The following is a 24,780-nucleotide window of genomic DNA, read 5'->3' on the forward strand; positions in this document are numbered from 1 at the left end:
CAAGATTAGCATGCAAAACTTGGAGAAGACCACCCTATTATAGTTTAAACTAAAATACCAACAAAAGAGAAAGGGAGTAAGGGAGAGAAAGAAAAAAAGAAGTAATTCTTGGGCATTATCCTCTAGATTATTCTAATTCCCTAGCGTATTACTGCCTTCAAGTAACTGCATTGACTTTCTCATTAAAAAAACATACTACTGGGAGGCCTGGGTGACTCAGAAGGTTAAGCATCTCACTTTTGATCTCAGCTCAAATCTTGATCTCAGGGCCAACGGTAAGTTTAAGCCCAACACTGGAGTCCACGTACTTCCTCATGTACTTCCACAATTAACTAGAATTTATAGAATACTTTGATACTATTAGAAAAAATATGCTATACCTACAAATATTACCATTGAACTACTACTTAAAGAAGATTCTGTCATTCATTATCCCAACTGAGAAAAAAAAAAATAAGCAATGGAAATTCCTTTAACAAATGTTCACATATTCAACTTCTGATTTATAATTCAGAGACTAGAAACCCTGTCCAAAGGCAGTTTCAATTTAAAAATGAACTGTTTTTTAAACCACTGTCTCATGAAAAAACATTTTCTTTGAACCCTTTGTTTCAAAAAGATAAAAGCAAATACCTGCCAAAACCAAATGATTTGCTTGCTGTTTCTTGTATAATGTCGATACACAGTATTTCTCTGCCAATCTGCCAAGTCAACCTCCTGCATGCCACACAACATAACCTGGGAAATGAGCACAGCAGCAGATCAAGTACATAGTTAGTGAACAGAATAACTGTATGACTCTGACTTTCTAATGAATGCCTAGGCACATGCCTAATTATGTGCAACCAGGTGCCCCACAACTAATGATCACAGTAAGCAGGTCCAACAAAACTTAGGGCAATTTAGAGTAAGGATTCTTTGGTATACTTTATCTTTTCCATGTTTACTGAACTCAGACTGAAAGCATATAAAGTTACTGTTCTTTAAGAGAAACATTAGCTATGCTAAAAAAAAATCTCTTACAAAAAAACACACACACAAAAAATTAGGTGTCCAAATTATTGTTAAGTTATAAACTTAAATATCTGGTTCTTTTTTTTTTTAATCTATGCTATCTTCTCTATTTAAAGTTAAAAATTAATTTTTCCAGGCTTTGGGAATAAAATAGTCTTATGTAAAATTTTCAAATAAGCCCAGTGTATTACATATGGAATGAAAGCTATTTTCAGCATAATGAGACAGTCTGATACTTATTTCCTTTCTCATTAACTTTGAGCTACAATTTATATGCAGTAACATAAGCAGGTGTTTTAAGTAGAGTTAGATGCATTTTGACAGATACATACACCTATTTAACCACCACCACAATCAAGATATAAGATGTAGAATGTACCCATTAGGTCCCTTTTTGCAGTCAAAAACACCGTCTTCATCTTTGGCTCTAATATATATATGTATGTATATGTATGTATATACATATGAATATATATGTTTTATTTCTTTTTTTTTTAAGATATTATTTATTTCAATCTCAAGTAGGTAGAGAGGCAGGCAGAGAAAGAGAGAGAGAAAGGAAGAAGCAGGCTCCCCATTGAGCAGAGAGCCCGATGCGGGGCTTGATCCCAGGACCCTGAGATCATGACCTGAGCTGAAGGCAGAGGTTTAACCCACTTAGAAATCCACGTGCCCCCATGTTTTTATTTCACTTGAGTAAATACCTAACAGTAGAACTTCTAGGGCATAAGAGGCTAATATATATGTTTAGCATTATGAAACTTCCAACATCCCCAAGTGGTATTTCACTTAGTTTTAAATGGCATTTCACCAATAACAAATGAGTATGTTTCATATGTTTACTTGCAATCATTGCTTCCTTTGTGAAATGAGTCTTTGACCAGTCCAGAAAATTTTTATCTTTTAACTGAGTTTTTCATATAATATATATATGAAATATATAGTAATATAATGAATATATATTATTTACAAAATGTTTACATACAATGAAATATTTAAATCTAAAATATAATTATATATGATACATATTATATATGAAATATATAAAAATAAATTATATGAAATAACTAATTTGTAATGAAATCTAATACTTAATTCCTCTCAATATTTAATGTAATAATATATGTAATATAATGTGTGGCTAATTGTTTTGTGTTCTTCCCAAGAAACTTCTGCCCTTACTAAGATTTTTCTCCTTTTTTTTCAGCTTTCATATTTACATTTATGTTTTAAATTAATCTTTCTGGGGCGACTGGGTGGTTCAGTCGTTAGGCATCTGCCTTTGACTCAGGTCACGATCCCGGGATCCTGGGATGGAACCCTGAATTGAGCTGCGTGCTCAGCAGGAAGCCTGCTTCTCCCTCTCCCACTTCCCCTGCTAGAGAGAGAGAGAGAGAGAGAGTGTGTGTGTGTATTTGTCTCGGTCTGTCAAATAAATAGATAGAGAAATCTATCTTTAGAAAGAATTAGTCTTTCTTCCATGGGCTAAAATAGGGGGTCAAGGTGAATTTTTCAATATATGGACAGCTAGTTGATCCAGAGGCATTTGTTTAAAAGATTTTCTCTTTCTCCACTAAAAAATATTAGCATTTGTGTTGAAAATCATACACCCACATATGATAAATATATATGTGGGTCTGTTTCTGGATTCTCTCAGCGTTCCACTGTGTATTTGTGTATCCTTTCAAAAATACATTATCTCAAATACTGTGGCTTAATAACAATTTTTAAATTCAGATAGTGAAATCCCCCAAGTCTGTCCTTTTTCAGAATTAATTGTGGAATGCCTGAGTGGCTCAGTTGGTTAAGCGTCTCCCTTCCACTCAAGTCATGATCCCAGGGTTCTGGGACTGAGTGCTGCACTGAGAATCCATGCTCAACAGGGAGCCTGCTTCTCTGTCTGCTGCTCCCGCTATCTGTGTGCGCCCTTTCTCTGACAAATTTAAAAAAAAAAAAATCAGCTTATCTAACACCTTCACATTTCCTTGTAATTTTAGAATCAGCCTGTCAATTATTACAAAAAATTCTTCCAGGATGCTGACTGGGATTGTACTGAACATACAGATCAATTTGGAGAGAAATGACATTTTGTAATATTGAGTCTTATAGTACATAACATGATGTATTTCTTCATTATTAAAGTCATCTTTAATTTTTCTGAGCAATGTTTTGTGTTTTTAGGTAGAGAGCTCTTGCATGCTCTTGTTTAAACTTGTTTATTTTTTGGATACTTTATTACATAAAATTTTAAGATTTCAATTTCCAAGTGTTGCTGGTACACAGAAGATAGACTCGATTTTTAAATTACTGGCCTTCTATTCTGTACTCTTGCTAAACTCACTGTTATTTCTAGTAGGTGGTTTTGTTTGTTTTTTGTTTTTTTGTTTTTTTTTGTTTTTTTTTTTGGTAGGTTCGTTAGGATTTTCTAGGTTGACAATCATGTTATCATCCATGAATAAAAGCCACTTTTTACTCCTTTCCAGTCTCTATGCTTTTTATTTCTACTATTGTCTCACTGCACTGGCCAGGCCATCTGGTACAATGGGGAATATAAAGGATGAGGTTAGGCTGCCCTCTTCCCAACCTCAATATGAAATAGTCACAGTGTCACCAATTAGAGTGATGTCAGGGTGTATCTTTTTTTGTTGAAGCCCTTTAACAAACTGAGAAAGTTATCTTCTAGTAGTCCTAGTGTGATGAGAGTTTTTACAAAGAATGATTGTTACATCTTCTCAGTTTAAACAGATTTTAACTTATAAAGAGCCAAAACTATGATAACCATTATTTGGAATAATGATATGCATGCCCATTACTGTGATATTTTTCATGGTTAAGAAAGATGACGACTTAAAGTAAAAGAGCAACAGACTAGGAATAACAATCAACATAAGCAAAACAACAAAATCATCCATCCGTATTTTCTCACAGCTCTGTACTATGAGCTAACACCAGATCAGTAACCTACAAGAGCTTTAGTTTCTTTATGTGTAAAAGTAAACTATCATATGGCCCAACTATTTTACACGGTTATGTGTGAGACAATTGTAAACTCTACCAAAGGCTATCTAAAATTGTGTGCCTATTTATATCCTTTTACGTCTACTGTCTTAGTTTCATCTGTGCTCTAATATTGGACTCTGGCCATGATGGTTGCTCTTTAGCTAGGTGGGCCTCTAAAATAGGAGCTTTTAATGGGTGTATGGAATATTTTAGGTGTATGCATTTTGAAGACAAAAATTATTTTCTTCAGATTCTTAATTCTGTGATTAAAAAAGAGATGAATAGTACTCTAAAAAATATCTTCCATTTTATTCTTCTGATGTGTTTCTGCTAATCTTACAGTCAAGCTATTAAAAGAAAGAGACGTTCATTAACCAGATTTATAGAGTCCACATTATCATCCAGTCTCAGAGTCCTGATTTTCATGTACTTGCCAGTTTCCAGAAGGCTAGTTTCTATATAGTATTACTGTATATAATATGTAATGCTAATTTTTCATATGCCCATTTGAGTATATGAACAAACCAAGTTTCTTAACAGAGAACTAAAGATGGCTAAAGTTAAGATATTGCATCCAAAGGAGGCAGAGAATACCAAGGAATACCCTAACGGCCCTGCCTATGTTCTAATCTATATGGCAAAAGAAGACTTAAAGAATTCACTGTAACTAATCATTAGAGAAATACGAATCAAAACCACAATGGGGTTATCACCTTACATCCATGAGGGCTGGCTACTGTAACAAAGCAAAGCAGAAAATAACAAGTGTGGGCAAAAATGTGCAAAAATTGGAATCCTTGCACACTTTTGGTAGGAATGCAATAAATGGTATAGCCACCACGGGAAACAGGGGTAGTTCCTAGAATAAATACAGAATTACTTTATGATCCAGCAATACCACTCCTGGGTATATACCCCAAACAACTGAGAACAGTCTCTAAGAGATATTTAAATTATCCATGTTCATAGTAGTATTACTCACAATAACCAAAAGGTAGATGCAAACCAAATATCCAGTGACTGATGAGTAAATAAACAAAATGTGGTATATACATATAATGGAATATTACTCAGCCCTAAAAAGGAAAGAAAGTCTTACACATGCTACAGTATGAATAAACTATGATGACATTAAGTGAAATGAGCCAGTCACAGTAAGATGAATACTGCATGAGATCACTTACAGATTCTCAACAGTAGTCAAACTCACAGTAAGTAGAATGGTGGGGCCAGGGAAGGAGAAAAGGGGAGTTGCTTAATGGATATAGAGTGGCAGTTTTGCAAAATGAAAATCCTTAAGACTGTCTGCACAATAATGTGAGTAATCTTAATATTACGGAATTGTACACTTAGAAATGTTCAAAATGGTAAATTCTGTTATGTGTATCTTACTCTCTCCCATCCCCCAGAAAAGAGTTTCTGATATACTTCTAAAAAGTCTAAACACAATTAAGACCACTAAGAACTTATGACCTGGGCGCCTGGGTGGCTCAGTGGGTTAAGCCGCTGCCTTTGGCTCAGGTCATGATCTCAGGGTCCTGGGATCGAGTCCCGCATTGGGCTCTCTGCTCAGCGGGGAGCCTGCTTCCTCCTCTCTCTCTCTGCCTGCCTCTCTGCCTACTTGTGATCTCCCTCTGTCAAATAAATAAATAAAATCTTTAAAAAAAAAAAAAAAAGAACTTATGACCTAAAGAAACAATCTTTGGGGCAACTCATCAGAAAACCAGAATTTCAGTAAGTTCCTCAAGTTATTAATAAGATAACACTCTTCAGGCTCCCTAACAACAGGCACTGATTAAGTGTTTTTGTACCTATGACATCATTATGATTCAGAGAACTTAAGACCATCACCCCATGCTAGGATTTCAATCCCCCCTGAACACTGGCATGAATAAGAGGATTCAAGACTATGCCACATCATTTAAAAATGTGTGGACATCCTCCTGTAGAAGCACAAAAGCAGTTCATCCTCCTAGTAACATTTCCTAAATAGCATAATAAAAAAGCTTCACCTCTAATTCTTTCTCATCAAAGTACTGCAGCCATTGAAGAGGGACGACTTCATTGAAACCATCAAGGAAAGCTTTGGTCTGTTCCTGCACTCCTCGAGAAAAACGCCACTCTGTCATTAAGCTGAAAATAAAAATGTTATTTAAAAATAATTTGTCATGTGAGGTGACAGCTTAGAAACACAAAGTACCTCTGAAATTCCTTCTCTTTTTCCAAATATATATATATATATATAACAATACCTATATATGTTGATGTTGTATATGTAAGTAGTTTTACGAGTTAACACATGCTTCCCCATGAGGAAATCAGTTCCAGCACATCAGTAGCTAAAAAGGATGCTCTTCAAAATAGGAAGTTTTTTATTTGTCAGTGAAACAGCCACATTTGAGCACTTATTTCCTGTACATGTATAAACAAATAATCCCAAATATTGTGTGCTGACACAGTAAGAGAAAGGCTACAGTCATTCAATGGGTTCTCATTCCATCACCAAGAAGACTTGAGAAGGTTTGAAGCTGGAGAACTGGTTCTCTACATGCTCATTTTATTAGAGAAAACATGAAGATTTCCTAACAGAACCAGAAAAAAGATGAAAATAAAACATTCTGAGAAGACATAAAAAGCAGAGGTCGAGGAGGGAAATGTAATGAAGCAATAAGGAAGAGAATCTGTATGGCAACGCAGAACCTCCACAAGGGGCCTTTCACTGATAGTAAATGGGTCTGGAGGTCCCTGAGAGGAACAGCACAGGCTACTGATGAGGAGAAGCCAGCGATACCAGCAGATAAAAGAAAGGCAACTTATCCACATTCCTCTGCTTCTTGGGTCACCTTCTCTATTAAGGCAAACCTTTCATCCTTGGAGCCTCCACAACTGTTGTTCATCAAGTACTCGTCCTCTTTTGCCCATGCCCTCAACTCTACCATCCTACCCTCTTCCCATTTACCCACATGGGTGCTCAGACTATTATTTTCCAAAACCCTTCCTTCAACCCAGTATTTCTTTTTAATTATTCTCTTCCTCTCTTTACCACCACTCCAATTAAGAGAGTACTCTATATGTCACTGCCTCCACTTACAACCTCCTGTTCACCCAAATTTTAAACCACTGTAATGGTCTGGGACTTTCAACATCTTTCCCAGGGGGAAAAACAAAACAACTTTCTTCATAAATGTCACCAAAGAGCTGTCGAGATGCCCTCTTCAAAATTATTCCTACTGCATGTGAACTTCCTGCACACTGGGCATCAGCATTCCCAAGTCTCATGTAGTTCTTCCCTGGTCAGTATCACCATTCTTGATCTGATCTAACTTTGGCTACTCCTTTCTTTACTGGTTTCACTATTCCAGAAATGTTTATCACTGAGATCTCTGCCTTCTTTTCTCACTATTTACTACTTGAAGATGCTATCCTCAATTACCTAAGTTTTAACTATCATAGAAAAGCCAATAATTCTTAAATTCCCAAATCCTGCTTTCCTCCTCAGATATTGAAGTCCTTTCTCCTTGGATATCCTGCTAAAACATGCCAACTATTAACCAATCCAGAAACCCTAAATACATCATTTGCTGGTATTTTCCCCACTACATGTAATTGGTTATGAAATCTGAACTATTTTATTTCTGTAATATCCTCAAAACTCCATTCCCTCACTTTCATCTCTACAGTGTCTTGTTTCAGGCCTATGATACTCAATTTCTAGGAGAATGAAAGAGCCTCTGTGTTCTGATCTCTGAGTACTTCCTTCCATTCATTCATTTATCCCTCCCAGTTTGTCCTCCACAAAGATACCAGAATAAGCCTTCCAGAAACTATTCTGATCATCCCATCTTGGTTGTGGTTAGTTATTGGTCACTCTTATATTAGAGCACATTTAGGAAATGGAGATTTAGATAACCATCATTACACAGTACGTGAAGAAAATCCATATGGTACAGGATCATGGAATTCAAGGGAAGAGAGAGTTTCAAGACAGAGGCTGTGGCAGGTACTGTGAAAAGACTAAGTTTAAGAGGAAAAGTGAGCTGGAAGTGGAACTGAGCATCAGCGTGCTGGGCACAGGCTGGCTGCGGAATGGGCTTCGCTACTACCTGACAGAGCACCCTGGGTGCTTCATTTAGAAATAAAGAAACTGCACAGTCTTTGCATAGCCCTTTTTAGCCCTAAAGTTCCATAAATTTTGATCTGGACAAAGGTCAGAATGCTTAGAGCAAGCAGAAGTGAGAAAGTGTCTTATTTCAAGAACACTGATACTGTCGAGAAGAACTTAAATAAGGCAAAGAAGTTATTTTAGTACATTTGAATTTTTGAGTCCTGTCAGAGTAGAGAGCAAGTGACAAAAAAGGATAAATGGAAGGAGGAATGAATGTGCAACAACTTCCCAGAGGAGTGAACATGGGGTCAAATTAAAGGCACAGATAGAGGAGTTCGTTCTGACATACTCCAGAAGCTCTAGAGATTAAGGTCAATCAGGTGTATCACCTTACCCGATATATTCATCTTTGTTCTCCTCAGTCACCAGGATATTGGAACCTCCTAACTTCAGATCATGCGAAGTAACCTTTCCCAAAATTTCCATGTCAACAGAAAAGTACATTTCTAAGCCACATTCTTCAATGTTGTTATCTCTGGGTGATACAAATGTATATCAACTAATTAACATGGTATCTAAATTGGCTCCAAGAAAATGTCTTATTGAAAGATAAATCTTCAAACCTTATCCAGATAAGGGAGTTGTAAAATTCAGTATCAATAGATTCCAAATCCTTAATAGTCAGTTTTTTACTTAGCATACGCTTGTAGAATGGTAAAGAGAAACCAGTATCAATAAACTTCCCATGAAAAAGTGCCTGCCAAGAGAAATAAAAAATTTTGCTTAAAAATTTATAAAACAGTATTCTTATTCAGAGCACAATAACAGAAATCATGAGGCTTCACAAGCCAAAATAAGCACTTAATAAAAGTAACCATGATAAATCATGAAAACCAAAATATTATGCAAAATGCTAAGTATGAAACACAAATTACAGTTACATGACTTCAAACACTTAACTCTATCATGTCCTACCAATAACGGTCAACGAGAATGGTCAAAGAACAGTACCAAAACCCCACTCTTTCTAGTATGTTTTATAAATTAAATTGGCCTAAATGGATGCAGAAACACAGATGGAGCCTCAGGGCTCCTGTGCATGCACCTGGCAAGACCCACCCCATTTGCCTTCCTCCTGCTCACAAGAGCCAACACAAAAAGCACCAGACCCCCTCCTCACACCCCGACTTTCACCACCAACTGCCCATCCATCTCAATATCCAATTCCATTTCTCACACCTCCCTAACTCCCAAAACCATCTCTTATGCTTGCCTTCTAAAGCTCGTGATCCATCATTAACAAAATCCACCCCCCACTCCTTCCCTGAAGATACTTTAGCATCTTGATTTAACAACATCTAGCCTTTTTCTGCAGACTCTGCTTCCATCCCAAGTCCTCCCACAGGGGTGCTCTTTCTTTCCCATCCCCCTCATGTCAACAGGCCTGGAAGTAGGGCAGGTGTTGCTCATTACTAATTCCTTCTCCCCAAAGCTGCCCATCTTAAAGTTCATAGCTTCATATTTCCTTGAGTGGCTCAGGGCCACTTCCCTGCACCCACTTTGCTGCCATCAACCCTAGATCTCGGAGTTTCTCCTTATTACGCCCTCAATGCTGTGTTCTTCTACACCACCATCATAATTTTAGACATTTCAATATCTACAATGATGATTTGCTTAATACCCTTTTTAGTCCTTTCAGTAACCTTAGTGCTCTTAGCTAAACATTTTTAACATCAGATACTATTACTAGCAATAACAGCATTCTTTCACAAACTCAATTTTAACCATCACCTAATTTCCTAGCTTACTGCCTTTTGTAGTGATATTTGTAATTTCTGATCCCCCTTGGATCTAAACAATACATGCAACCTTAACACTATCTCTCAGCTTCTCAACAAAGTTATTCTCTCCTTATTCAGTTTTGATTCCATCATCAAATCACTAAAATTACTCCAGTGTACACCTTCAAACCCAGCCTCTCCTCAAAGAAATTCTGGCAAAATCCAAAGCCCAGGTAAACACAACCCTTAACCTACTGCATGCCTATGCCTGGGTATTGGAACATGCCGAGAAATGCAAACACAACCATGCTGACTAGTTCCTGACCAACAACCTCCAGCAGGAACTTAGTGCTGCCTGATTAACTGTACTTCCCCACTGTACTCTCTCTCCCGGGGGACTATTATTCCTCAAATACTTTTCCCTACTCCTCACTCTGAGCTAATGATCTTGCTTTCTGTATCACTGAAGAAACAGAAGCCACCAGAAGAGAATTTTTGTGTTCCACCACATCTCCTCACTACTAGCATCTGAATCTATACACTCTATTACCTCATACTTCTATGTGTGCACAGATCTCTTCATCTCTCCTACTCATTGTCAATGCTCCCATATTCCCTATCCCTTTGACTTCATCAAATTCTTTCTTCTTACTTATCATTATCTGCATGTAAATGTTTTAGTCTCATGACATTCCCTGCTCAAAACCCTTTTGTGAATTTCCAGAAGTCTCACACAGTTATCTTTCAACCCCATCTCCCACCAAATTCTCTCTCATATACTCTGCTCCACACATGCCATTTTTCAATCAAAAATGTAATTCTCAGTCATTAAGCGGCTGCCTTCAGCTCAGGTCATGATCCCAGAGTCCTGGGATCAAGTCCCACATCAGGCTCCCTGCTCAGCAGAAACCCTCCTTCTCCCTCTCCCTCTGCCTGCCACTCTGCCTACCTGTGCTGTCAAATAAATAAATAAAGTCTTTTAAAAAAACAAAAAGAAATATGTAATTCCTCATTGGAACCTTTTTTTTCCCTGTTCCTTTATGTCTAGAATGTTACTCTCCAAGATATATGCATCATTCAATCCCTTGCTTTCACGTTTCTGTTCATGTGTTACCCCCCCCAAGAGTCCACCTCTAATCATGCCATATAGAAAAGCAACATTCCTTCTCCCTCAGCACATACTTGTGTGTTATTCTGTCTCCCTCCGATAGAATTTAGATCCCTGAGAGCAGGGACTGTGTCTTTTTATCATGGTCTCATCTCTGTCATATAATGATACCATAGTCGATGCTTAATAAATATTTGCTAAGTGAATAGACAGAAAGTACAAATAAATACATTTCTGAAAAGACAAGAGTCCCACAAGAGTTTCTGCAAAGCTCTAAGAACTCCCAAAACATGGGGCGCCTGCGTGGCTCAGTGGGTTAAAGCCTCTGCCTTCGGCTCAGGTCATGATCCCAGGGTCCTGGGATCGAACCCCGCATCGGGCTCTCTGCTCAGCAGGGAGCCTGCTTCCCCTCCTCTCTCTCTCTGCCTACTTGTGATCTCTCTCTGTCAAATAAATAAATAAAATCTTTAAAAAAAAAAAAAAAAGAACTCCCAAAACATCAGTCAAGTGCAATTTTTAATACAACTCAGATTTTCTTTTTATTCAGAAGTAGTCACACTGTAATTAAACTTTAATTTATAAAATGAAAGGATTTTTAAAGACTAAGTAGCTGCATTGATAATCCTTATATTCATAATCTTGATTTCATACAGGTACTCCAAAAATACGGTACTCTCCTTTCTAGGCAAACTTCCTTGGTAACAAGATATGTGAATACACATAACCAAGGATAACATGCATCATTAAGTCCTCTCCAAAATACTTCTGAAATAAGTTTGAATAAATAAATAGAAGAAAATAAGAACTTACCATAGCAATAAAGCGACCAATAAAACAGAAGTATGAAAGATGGTCTGGGTTAATGGTTGATGCTGGATTTATTTGAAGACAATAGTTGTTCTTGCCAGCATACTCAAATAAGCAATACATGGGGTTCAAAACTTCATGTGAAAGCAAGAAAAACCATTCTCTAAAAGAAAATAGTATTTTTTTTAGCATTCATACATACATGAATTTAAAAACAAATCTTAGATACACCCATACACACATCATCTCTCTGCTCAACAGCCTTTCATAACTCTGCTGACCAATTCCTTAGCCCTCCAGTTAAGTCCTTCTAAGATCTGGCCCTCTGCTCAGTTACCTGCAGTTCCTATGATGCCCAACTACAAACTTGGTGCTACTCACAGGTTAACAGGCTTATTTCTCTGCCACACTTTTGTTTGGGTATGTCTCCTCAGTGTCAACTCAGCCTCGGTAGGTCCCACTTGCTTTCAGTCCAACTGAGACTCATCCCACTTTCATCATATTTGTTTGTATCAATCACTGAACGCTTTGTGGTACTGTGATAACAATCACAATATTATTCATTTTCCTGCACATGACCTGCCCATCAACTAGACTAAAAGCTCCTCAAAAGCAAAAGTCATGTGTTCATATACATTTTTGTATCCTTAACTCAGAGGCATTCTAGGATCTACCTAGATCGATTTTAGTTAAGTATCTGCTGCTGATACTGACATACACAGTACTGCGGCTATGCAGCAGTTTTAATTTTATTGCCAACAAATTACAAATGGAACTAAAACTCAAAACATGGCATCTTTAAATGTGATAAGCATTCTGTAACGTATCACCACCTACTTCCCCTTATTTAGCAAAGTCTAATAATGAAATCTAACTAGATAAATGATTAATAATTCATATCACAAAATAAACCCAATCTGCAAGACTTTCAATAGTAATTTCTTCTAAGCAGGGTTCCAAGCTCAAATGCTTATAGTGATCAGTACACATGGCTTCTTTCTCTGTATGGGCTTCACATTCTCTACTTAGCCACAATCCCCCCCATTAAGGAAAAATTCTTTCTAGGCAGATAATCACCACCCTTAGATGACAGTGCCGTGGTGTGCAGAGTGAAAAAGTGTATCTATCCCACAGGACTGAATCAGCTATGCAGATTCAGCCAACTGATGTCATGAGAGAAGGTGGGAACGTGGGTCTAGGGTTTTTAAAGAGAAGCCAGAAATCTTGATTCTTAAGCATAATCTAGTGATTTTCTTTAATGCTGTCAAATAATGGGAACAAATTTAAAATCACACTGGGTGCCATTATTAGGCAGGCTAAATCTTGCCTGGAAGCCCATTCACAAAAAAGTTTTTCTAAAGCTTTAAAAATACCATCTCAGAAACTGCCTGACTGGTAGAGACGAGAATCTTTTCCTAAACAAAATCAAATAAGAAATGATAAACACCAATTCACAAAACTAAATCCAGTCCCAAAGTAGTAGTTGAACCAAGTGACTTCACAGTGTGACAAGGCTCAGGTTAAAACGGGCCCCCAGGGGAAAGGACTGACAGATCTGTGATAATTGGTTCAGACGCAAAAACAAAAACAAAACGAAAAACTAGAAATAAACTTTCTAGTTGCTGCAGATCACTTTTAGCAAACAGCCGCCCAGAGAAAACTGAATATATTCAAAAGAAGAAAGCCTGAACTTGGTATCTGACCTATATACCCTGACATTTTCTTTCAGAAAAAGAAAAATTATAACAAGAAGTGGAAGAGTTCACTTTCAGCATATCCTTTACTGTACTCTCAAATAAACTAAAGAGATAGTAGAGGCTAAAAAAATTATGAGACAACAGATGAGGTAGCAGAGCCTAGAGAAGAAAATGAAGAAAACAGTAAAGCCACTAATGAAGAAAAATCACATTAGAAGCAACAAAATGTAGGGCAGTACTGCATACAGTGACATGAGGACAGGTTTGAGAAAATCAAAACAAAACTGAAAAGAAAGATTAAAATAATCAGAGAAAAGATGACAGACATGTAAAACTGACAAAGAAGATTCCACATACCCATGATTGATGTTCCTGAAGAAAAATGGAACAAATGGAACAGAAAAAATATTCAAAGACATAATAGAAGAAAATTTCCCTTAAGTTAAGAAAGATCTTAATATGTTCCTAAGAAAAGATATAAAACAATCAACAATGAAATTAACAAACTTCAAGGAAAAGGACTGTGTGGGCATCCAAAGGGAAAAAAAAGTTTCCTACAAGGGGCTGGCCTTCCACTTCACCTGCTGTAAAATTCAATGTTAGAAGACAGGGAAGTAATGTCTACAAAGTGGTGGAGAAACTACTGCTGCATAAGAAATTTGTATCTAGTGAAGCTGTTTATATACAAAAGCAACTGAAAACACATTTTCAAACATGCAAAACTAAAGGAGTGTATCACCCTTGTGAACTCCTGAATAAATAAAAACATGAAAACATGAATCAAATTTAAGAATTCAGGAATAAGAAAATCATGTTACCGAGTAACTGAATATATGCATTAAAACCCTCAAAACATGAAACTAAACCCAAACGGCTGAGGTGACTCTAAGTACAGACAAACATACAAATGTTACAAAGTCAGACACTGTAAAAAATAAAACCGTATTTCATTTCTAAGGTAGATCTTTTTAATATCTGAACATTCCTGAAATTGAGATAAATCACAATAGATGTGATATGATAGGTAGTGTTTCTTTTCTGAAAAAGCTGAATAATGGACTAGAGAAGAAAATATGCTAATTAACCAACTCTGATAATTCCACAAATGTGCTCCCATCTATCTCTTTTTGCCCGCTATACAGAAATTGTGAGTTTGTAATTCTGTACACCTCTGAAATACTAGTTTAAAAAGATCTGTTCCTATGAAAAGGTTTAATACTTTAAAAGGTTTAATGAGGGTGTTCTGCTAAAAAACAAATTGTTGTCAAATTATATTTGGGCAAAGCAAAAATTTTTATAGTTATTCATTAAAAAAATTAAAAATTAAAAGGATTTCCCACTCATATTGCTTCACATTTTCTACTGTTAACAATGAATGTATTTAATGAATGTGAAAAACTATTCTCAAAGACTCAGACTGGATTAAAACAGAAACATAAAACATTGTTACATAGTAAAAATTCAGAAACAACCTTATATATGCTGATCCATTAATTACGGTATCTACATAAAATGTAATATTACACAGAGAAATATTAGCACCATTAAATAAATGAGTAGTATTACTAGCTCCATGTAAGATATGAAAAGATGTTCATGAAATACAAAACAATAAAATGAAGTTGCTATATTGTGCATATTGTATCATCAATTCTGTTTTAAAAAACCAGCAAATATGTATTATACTACACATACATACAAATTTTTATAAATGCACAGAAAATGTATAGGATAACCACAATAGTTATAGTAATGCTTACCTCTAGAATTGCACTAATATTTTTTGTTTTTTAAAAATAACTTTGGATTGCTACTGAAAAAATGTATGTTTTCAAGAATACATCCATTGCATACAATGGAGACATACTTATTTCAAAGCAGATGTGTGTTTTTTATTTTACCTTGCTAGACCACCATAATCAAGTCCTTCTTCTCCTCTAAATATTACATATAATCGCCTTCTCAAGTCATAGGGTTTTAATGCCATAATCTAATTAAAAACAAAAACATGGATACTTAAAACACTCATATACAGCATAAGCTTCTTCCAAAACAATTCAATTTAAATTTCATCTGCATTTCCAAAGTTACACAGTTCCTTATCTCATACAACAATGCCTTCAACTGGGGATCAGCCGATGTGTTCCATGAACAAGTAGATATATTATACCTTACTCTATTAAGCTTTCTGTGATTCACCTTCTAAAATCTCTTTCCCCCCTTCTACTATCAAATGGTAGTTCTACTTTGGGTTAGTGGCAAGAAAGAGTGACACAGAAAGCTTTTAAGTTTATAAAATATTCCTTCTCCTGCTGCTCCTCAAATTTGACCAAAATCTTGTAAAAAGTGATTTGCAAATTTTTCAACATTTGATGAGAAGCAAAAGACCTTGTTTTGGGCCCTGCTTATACCACTATTCCATTTCTCAGTACTAAAGGAACTCAGCTAAAGCAAAGGATTTATACAATATGTAAACTCAATTTTCATAATCCTTAAAAGCTTACAGTAGGATTCTAGCAAACAGGCTTTACTTCTGGATAACAATTACTTCCACCACACATGTCAAAACCAAAGCCAAGACCGCCATGTCTGGGAGACAGCAGAGCTCACCAGCAGGACTTCGCCTCATAGGCAGTCACGCTTGTCAAACAGACCCTGCTTCTCCCCACACCAAAGAACAAAGCAAAATAAAATCTTTCATGGATCTGGATGATATACACTTACTACAAGAAAGCTCAAACAGCTTTATAACAAGCTAGGAATTTATTAAAACTCAAACCAAAAAAGTTTTGATAACAGCTGTATTATGTATCTTGCCCAAATTCCAAAAGCTAGTAAAGTTAGGATTTGAACATCTCTAATTTTTGAGTGCCGCTATTACATTTTGGCTTGTTTATGTAAAAATCGCTGTGTACCTGTATACACAGGGACTTTCAGTCCATCACTGTAATACTTTGTGTGGGGGGGTGGGGTGGGAGAATGAGAGACTTAGGAAAATTCTCCACATCAGAAAAAAAGAACTAATAATATTTTGATTTTTTATCTATAAATATTCTGCAGATCATTCAGGAAAGGCAGAAACATTAGATTTAATTCATTCACCAAATGTTTACTGAAAACCTGCTATGTGCAAGGCACTATTCTAGATACTGAGCATAACAGCAGTAAATGAAGTAGCTGGTGTTCCCATGGGAGCTCTAGTAAGGGAGACAAAATGGGTCATGTGGTGCTGTGTGTTACTGAAAAGAATACATAAAGGGCTAGAATGGGACTATGAGGGAGGTGAGCAGGGACTCCCATCTTAACTAGTGTGGCTCAAACGAGGTCTCTCTGGGATCCTAATCTTTAAACTGAAACCTATAGGAGGTAACAATGAACATTAGGATTACTGAAGGGATACTGATTTAATTTTAATTTGGTAGTATTATCAAGACTTAAGTTTGAGTTAATGAAGTCGTAGAAAAGTAACTGTCAGAATGTGTCAACTTGTTCCAGAAGCCTTTCAAGTTTCATTTAAAATGGACTTAATGGTACGCATTATCTCAAAGGAATGTTGTGAGGATGAATTAAATGAAATGATACTCGTAAGATGCCAGTGCCAAACACATGGCAATCAGTTGCCACATGATGGGGTTTATTATGACTACTATTATTAGGGACACTCAGTAAGTGGCAGCCATGGTTTAAAATTTCTAAACCCTAACTCCCTTTATATATATAGAATATAATTGTTTCTTCTGATAAAATCTTCCTTACCTGTTGGAAGGAATCTTCAAATAGTGTCTGCCTGGATACATTGATCTTTACATGACTGGGTAGTGCATTAGACTAGAAACAAAAATAATACCATGATATCATGTATGGTGCAGTAAAGGTAAGTATAAAGATAAGACTAAATGATTATGAACATAAGATTTATTTACCACTGTAGTACCTGGCACAAATAACGGAAGTGAGCAAGTTTCCATCTAAAGCTGCGTTCATAAGCAATCTGTGGACCACCTTTAGTTCTAAAGGAAAAAAACAAACAAACATATATTAATATGAAATAAAATTGGATATATAATATTCAGTATGAAACTGGAGTATACCAGAGTCCTAGAAATGACCACAGGAAAGTTACTTGCTGGGACAGCAGACAACATTTGGTGGGCCAAGAGGCCTGTGCAGCTCGGACACATACAAAGAGCAAGATTGCATGCATGTATGGGTCTTTTGTAAACAAGTCAATTAAACGAAATATTAAGTTTATTACTGACTATTAAAAAAAAAAAAACAACTCTGATAATACTTAAAACTAAGGAGGACAGAAGCTCTAGGTAGAAAAGAACAAGAAAGGAAATTCTATCATAACTTATACCTAACCTCAAACTGAAAGAAACACTGCTGACATGTATGCAAAGCAAAAGTAATTTCTAAGAACAAGTGACATCCAGGTCACACAGCTCAACTGATCGCTGAGGGAAGAGGCAGAGTGGGTGGTATGGGGGGACAGGTTCAATTCACATTGAGAAGGCCTGGGTATTCTGCCTTTTGAGGGAGAACCTAAGATACAAGCACAAAGACCTTTCATGATCTTAGGGAACATTTTGGAATGGATGGAAAATGTTCTCTTATGTTGTTAGGTTCAAGTGAATTTATTGAACAAATATCTGTGAAATATATAGTATTACCTGACATTCTTCTAGCCAATGAGAGTGTTATTTGTTAATAAAATAGGTAACAAAACCTGTTTTTGTGGAGGTTATATACCAGTGAAGGGGACAGACAAGATACAAAATAAAGAAGTAAACTATATATGCAGTGTGTTAGAAGAGGATAATTTTTTTTTTTTTTTTTTTTAAGATTTCATTTATTTGACACAAAGAGGTAACAAGCAGGCAGAGAGGCAGGCATAGAGAGGGGAGGGAACCAGGCTCCTGGCTAAACAGAGAGCCTGACGCAGGGCTCAATCCCAGGACCCTGAGACCATGACCAGAGCCGAAGGCAGAAGCTCAACCCTCTAAGCCACCCAGGCACCCCAGAAGGGAGTAAATGTTTTATCACTCCTGCTCCTCAAAGAAGAGGAGGGGGAAGGGAGAGAGAAGGGAGAGAGAAACAGAAAGGCAGTGTAAAAAAGACATGGAGTGGTACAGTGAGAAGTTTAAATTTCTGAAATGGTGAACAGTGCTGAGTTCACGGGCAAATTAATATTTGAGCAAAAACAGGGAAGGTATTATGTCATGTACATATTTGGGGAAAGAGCAGAATAAAAGCTACAACCCAGAGGTAAAAGCCCAGGTGCTTGAAGTATAGCTAGGGGGCCCGTGAAGCTGAAGGAGAGTGAATAAGGGGAGAAAACAGAGATGAAATTGAAGCGGTAACAGGTCACATTCTATAAGGCTGTGGAGGCCACTGTGAGGACTCTCCTTTTCACTCTGAGATGGGAAATCACTGAGAAGTTTTTGTGTGAAGGAATGACTTTATACTCAATAGAGGGAGAAAAAAAAAAGTCAACCCTGTTGCTTTAAGAATTACACTGTAAGAGGTGTGGTAGAAAGCAGACAGACAGAGGCACCATTCCAGCTGACCATGTGGTGGCAGTGGATATGGTAAGACCTACGTGGATTCTGGACATACTCTCAAGCTGAGGTAGCTAGAAATGTATTGTGTCAAATGCTCCTAAATTAAATGAGACAGGAACACAACCAACCCCTGAATTAACAATTAACAATGGTGATGGAGATCACTGGTGTCCTTAACAAATTCAGGGTCAGTGGAACTTCCTTATAGTCTGTTTGAAAGAGAAATTAGAAACAGCAATGTAGAAATAATGCTTTCAGGTACTTTTTCTTTAAAGGCCAGTAATAATATGAATTTTCAAAGAATTAATTTAGAAGGTAAAATGTTGTGTTTTTATTTGTTTTTTCATCTAGGAGAAATACCAGTTGATGAGATTTAATTCAGTAGAAGAAAAACTGATGATGGAGGATAGCAAGATGGTAACTGCTGGAGCAATTAAATGGGAAAGAAGGGGGAAATATCCAGAGTGCCAGCAAAGGGACTGGTCTTTGATAGGAACATTGACAGTTCATCTACAGGATCAAAAAGGAAAACAGATGCTGGGAGGTGGACAGATGTGACAGTAGGAATAAGCAAAACAAACAAAAAACAAAAAAACCCTTTTATGGTTGCTTCTATTTTCTTTGTGATGCAAAGATATCACACTTAAGAGTTTAAGGATGAAGGTGAGCTCTATTTTAACATATTTTTATCTGGAAAATTCAAATGTGTTAACATCTCATTCCTTTATGAATTGTAGTACCATAATATGCAGTTAAGAGCACAGACTCTGTGAAGAGACTGCCTTGGTCTGAAACCAGCTCCATTCCCTTCTGTCTGGTTTTGCACAAGTTAGTTATGCTCCATAAGTCTCAGTTTCGGCACTGAAAAAGGGAAAATAATAGTATCTCTCTCAAGGGGTCGTTGGGAGATAAAATGAGTAGTTTATACAACACTCGTAGAGCACTATGCTGCACATAGCAATCACGAGAGAAATATTTGCTAGCGTTACTATTAACACATTACGTGCTACAAATTCCTTCTCTAGTAATGTAAAGCAAAAGTGGGTATACCAGGCTATTACTTACATAGATTTTCTTGATCCACAAAGTACAATCTGTTGCTAAACTTGAAGCTAAATTTTTAGTATATGTGCTGCAGAAGTGAGCATTTGAAGCTAAATTTTTATGTCCTCATTAAATAGCATTTAAGACTTCAGGTTTTCACTTACACAGATGATTTCCCATTGCGAGGATCTTTGAATGTTGTAGTTCTTGTATTATGATCAACAAAGTACCTAACACCTTCCCGAGTATACCTAATTTCCCAGCCTTCTGGCAGGGGTTCTTCATTCTGTAAGCTAAAAGATAACGTTACAGTCAGAAGGTGAGTATCTTCTAGGTACTAAAAACATTAGAATCAAGATTTACTTGATTTTATCCATAGATCTATGTAAGATGACTTAGTGAAGGGCTTAGTACGCACATACCCTTGAGTTCTGGGATCTTCCCACTGGGTTGTTTTTGTGTTATGATTCACAAAGTAAACCCTGTCGGTTGAATCCACTCTTTTTTCTAAAAAATAGAGTGAGCAGAGCATTTAATCACTCTTTACTAAATATACCTTCAGACATTTTTATCAACAACATATCAGCTTACCCCAGCCTGGTGGCAAAGGCCCATATGGGTCATTTTCTGCAGCTAACATTGAAGCCTGATTGGAGAAATGGTTGGAGGGAAAAATAAAAACATTAATATAAAAGCAGAGATAAACTAAATACTTTGTAGAACAATATTTTATAGTAATTTTCTAAAAAATATAATAAAGGAATGTAAATACAGTGATTTCAAGATACAAAGTACATTTAAAAATGTCATGAGTTAAGAGGGGCCCATCAGTTGATAAAAGCATTAATTTTTCTAGGATGATTTAGAAATAATATACTGAGATTAATATTTTAATTCTTTAAACATTTTAATTTAATTAGATTTCAATCTAATAATTAATTTTTAATTTGTTTAGCCCTTCTATAATAACTTGTTGGGAGCGAAGTGAGAAGAGCATATAGAAAATTATGGTGTTTAAATGAAAAATATTACTTGTTTAAAATTACAACAATAATCACAGTTCCCTTTAAGACACACCTATTAATAAAATCAACATTAAAATCCAGTATCATCTTTGTAAACTTTTATCTTAGTGTTAGTATCTTTTATATATTCATAAATAAACATTCATGCCTACATATATTATTGCCCAGAAATATATTCAGAAGAAAATATAAACATTGCACTATCAATTTAAAAGAACGACAAATGTAAAAATCATCACCTGAAAAATTACATCTTAATGACAGTTATACATAATATTTTATAACCTTTTAATAGATGCTAATTTTACCTAATATCCACTTCCCACACCTCCGTCCATGACACTCAAATCACTGTTTTGTTCGAGACAGCAATGTGTCCGTCTAATATTCCACTCCCAGCCTTCCTCACAGTTGAGTTGGCAGAATGACCAAGTCTAGTCAGGGAGTACTGGTTGAAGTCCCTGGTAAGGACACCCCTTTACAAGTAAAAAGGCAGGGCTTGCAAGATAAAAGCCATCTGCCCTTCTCACTCCCTTTTCCCCATCTTCTTTTGTACGCTGGGGAATGAAGCCCATGAAGCATGGTAATGATGCACAAAGAATTGGGTTAACAGGTGACATTACTGAGCTGATGTATGCATTAGCCGGGACTTTCATCCCAGACTTGTGCTATACTTAGATAATTACACCTCAACCCATTTAAGGATGTTCTCTGCAGAACACACTTCTACTACATCCCTATGACCCGATTCTGCCCTGTTTCTGCGAGGCTTTCATATATACAGCTAAGATGACCCAGAACAAAAGCACACAGTACCTAATTTCTTGTTTACTACATACAGCAACAGTGAAATCTTACTACAGATTTCTGTACAAATTACCAAAGAACCAGCTGGTGGCAGCAGGAAATGCTATGTAAGCTGGGTTGGCCCCCTCCCTCTCTGCTGGCTATAGATCACCAGGAGAATGGGTCAACCTGCAAATGAGAACTTATTATTTAACCAGTGAAGAAAATGGAGCTGAAAGAGCCAGCCTGAGGCAAGATAATGGAAAAGAGTTATTTAAGTTTTCTTTTTGTGTCTTTCCTATTTCCTCCCTATCTGCTAGCCTCTATGTTTCAGGTTTTCAAGTTGCCTCAAAACACTCTCTAGAGTTGTCTGGTACTTAAAATTTATATTTTCCACTTCCTGTGATCAAACCTGTTTAATGAAGATTTCCCTTTACCCCAAGTCTTCTTGTGGATGTTTGCTTTGGCAATAAATGGACCATCAATAGGTCAAATTTTCAAATAGCTTAGATATTTTGGACAACACTATCTCCAATCCCAGGAATATCTCTGGTAGGTCAAACACATTAAGCTGTTTCTGACAATGTGGAATGGAAATCAGAACAGCTGGAAAAGGGCAAGACTGGTCCTAAATAAAATCAGGAGCAAAGAAAATGATTATAATTAAAGGCAAAGAACTGGGAATTAGTAAAGCCATATTGTTCCATTAAGAAATTTCACTTACAAACTACCACTTAAAAAAGACAAAAGCTGTAATATTGCTAGTAAACCAGAATTTAAAAAAAAAAAACTTAGTATGTATGTATATCAGAATTATTTATTAAAGAGTAAATAAAAAAATACCTTGCAGTGCAGTCTATAACATTTAAAAATCACCAAAGTAGAAAAGAGCAAATGCCTGGAGGAAAGAGCTGTATGGACATCTTACAATCTGCTATTACCGAATAGAGGTATCTCTGGTTGAACTGTTGCATAGCTCCTTGCAATTGGTTCCGCTGAGACTGCCACTGCTCAAAGTTTCGAACAGACTCCATGGTAGGCCGCTGCCAGGTTGTTGTTCTGGTGTTATGATCCACATAATAAACTCTGCCACGATCATCAACTCTTCTTTCCCAACTGCCACAAACAAAACAAGCATTAATAAAAATTAAACAGAAACTGGTAAGTATTTAGTTAATACTTCACTCATATAATTTAAAAATCAGAGGCAGAACATATCTTTAAAATTTTGAATATGTAACCTGCTTTTTGGGGGCTAAATTGCCTTCCATTCTACCACTATATGATTTCTGAGAACTGTCTAAAAAAGGGGGCCAAAGACTGAAAAGTCCCAGTTATCAATCTGGCTACCCTCTCTCTTTTTCTGGTTAAGAAGCTACTGAGTGCTCACTGTACACCTAGCAATCTGCCCCTTAGCACCTGCCCAAGTTCAGGGCTGTAACTCGATTCTTACAGGTCTGTAATCTTCCAGCCGTTATCTGGCTGCTGAACACAAATGCAGATGCAATCATGTCATCCCACCTATCAGAGCTCTCCCACATGACATTAAAATGAAACCCTTCACCATTTCAGCCTCCTCTACCCTAAGATCTTTCAAGGGAGCTACATGAGAGTCAAATAACTACTTGCTGGTCCCAAGTGTATCGTATGTTTCCCTTTATCATCTCTTTGTCTGAATATTCCCTCAAAACAAAATGCTCTTTCCTATTTCACCACCAACTGAAGTTCTCCCCCACCCTCCCAGTTTCAGAGAACTGTAAGTCAATTTGTGCCATTGATCTTGTTACGTAGCTTATTTGAGGGACAAGGCAAGCCTAGAGAGTTCTCCTACTTGCCCCATCTCAGCTCCCTTGCAAACACTTCTTCTCTGTGCCATTAACTCATACAGTGATTTAAAAATCCTTTCAGCAATAAGTCGCACAAAAATAACATTTATGCTTGGAATTTTCTGGACTTGGAATGTGTACTATATTCGTGAACTTTAAGTTACATCTGGAAGGACAGATATTCTGAGTGAGCAGCAAAGACAATAAGGAAGATACTGTAGGAACAGGCAGAGTGGGTTTTTTTTTTCTATGTACGTATATATGCATGTATTTCAAAGATTTTATTTATTTATTTATTTGAGAGCGGAGGGCGAGGGGCAGAGGGAAAAAGCAGGCTCCCTACTGAGCAGGGTGCCTGATGCAGGGCTCTATTCCAGGACCCCAGGATCATGACCTGAGCCAAAGCCAGATGCTCAGCAGACTGAGCCACCAGGTGCCCCTCAGATAGTGTCTGAGAAGTATATAAATAATATAATTCGAATAGCTATCAGCACAATAGATATAAGGAGTTATGAAAGGTAAGAACACAAATGAAAAGGAAGGTCTGTTTGTGAATGATCATGAATGACAGCCTAACAAGCATGAATTTATTTAGCATGTAATAGAAATGTTTTTATTCATTTAACTAAAGCCATAATGTGATACAATTTTACTTAGAGTAATCTTTTAGATAACTTTGAAGCACTTTCACATCTCTTGTATCATTAAACGTCATGTAACATACCTTAGATCGCTATCTCTGGAGAACCATACATACAAATTTTCCTAAATACACCTTTCATTCCTTAAAAACTAATGACAAGCACTAAAACTGGATCAAAATGACAAGTACTCTCAGTAACTCTTGCCAGTGTTTGACAATCTCTTGATGAAGCCCCTTCAGACTAACTGTAGAAGAGATACAATATAACAAATCGTATTAACTGAAATTATTCACAGATGTAAATGATGAAAACAGAACATGCACAATGAAAGAATCATTAATAAGTAAGTTTAAGAAATCACATGTATGATAAAACACAA

At 36.6% G+C, this 24,780-nt stretch overlaps 1 protein-coding gene across 6 annotated transcripts in view; it reads right to left on the reverse strand.

The window, feature by feature from the left end:
- WWP1 (WW domain containing E3 ubiquitin protein ligase 1) overlaps positions 1–24,780 on the reverse strand; it is a 113,294-nt gene that overhangs the window by 9,936 nt on the left and 78,578 nt on the right. For 5 of the 6 annotated variants that reach the window (XM_082722607.1, XM_082722611.1, XM_082722608.1 and 2 more), the window contains 12 exons: positions 22,873–23,047; positions 20,712–20,766; positions 20,543–20,627; positions 20,285–20,413; positions 17,447–17,522; positions 17,269–17,340; positions 15,414–15,502; positions 11,819–11,978; positions 8,743–8,876; positions 8,514–8,654; positions 6,027–6,147; positions 634–738 (listed from right to left, as the gene is read on the reverse strand). In XM_082722607.1, the coding sequence (XP_082578733.1) occupies positions 634–738; positions 6,027–6,147; positions 8,514–8,654; positions 8,743–8,876; positions 11,819–11,978; positions 15,414–15,502; positions 17,269–17,340; positions 17,447–17,522; positions 20,285–20,413; positions 20,543–20,627; positions 20,712–20,766; positions 22,873–23,047 (1,342 nt within the window). The remainder of the gene's footprint in view (positions 1–633; positions 739–6,026; positions 6,148–8,513; positions 8,655–8,742; positions 8,877–11,818; positions 11,979–15,413; positions 15,503–17,268; positions 17,341–17,446; positions 17,523–20,284; positions 20,414–20,542; positions 20,628–20,711; positions 20,767–22,872; positions 23,048–24,780) is intronic. The other variant, XM_082722609.1, reaches the window with a different exon arrangement.

Source organism: Mustela nivalis, assembly GCF_964662115.1.
Source record: "Mustela nivalis genome assembly, chromosome: 2".
Classification (NCBI taxonomy): Eukaryota; Metazoa; Chordata; class Mammalia; order Carnivora; family Mustelidae; genus Mustela; species Mustela nivalis.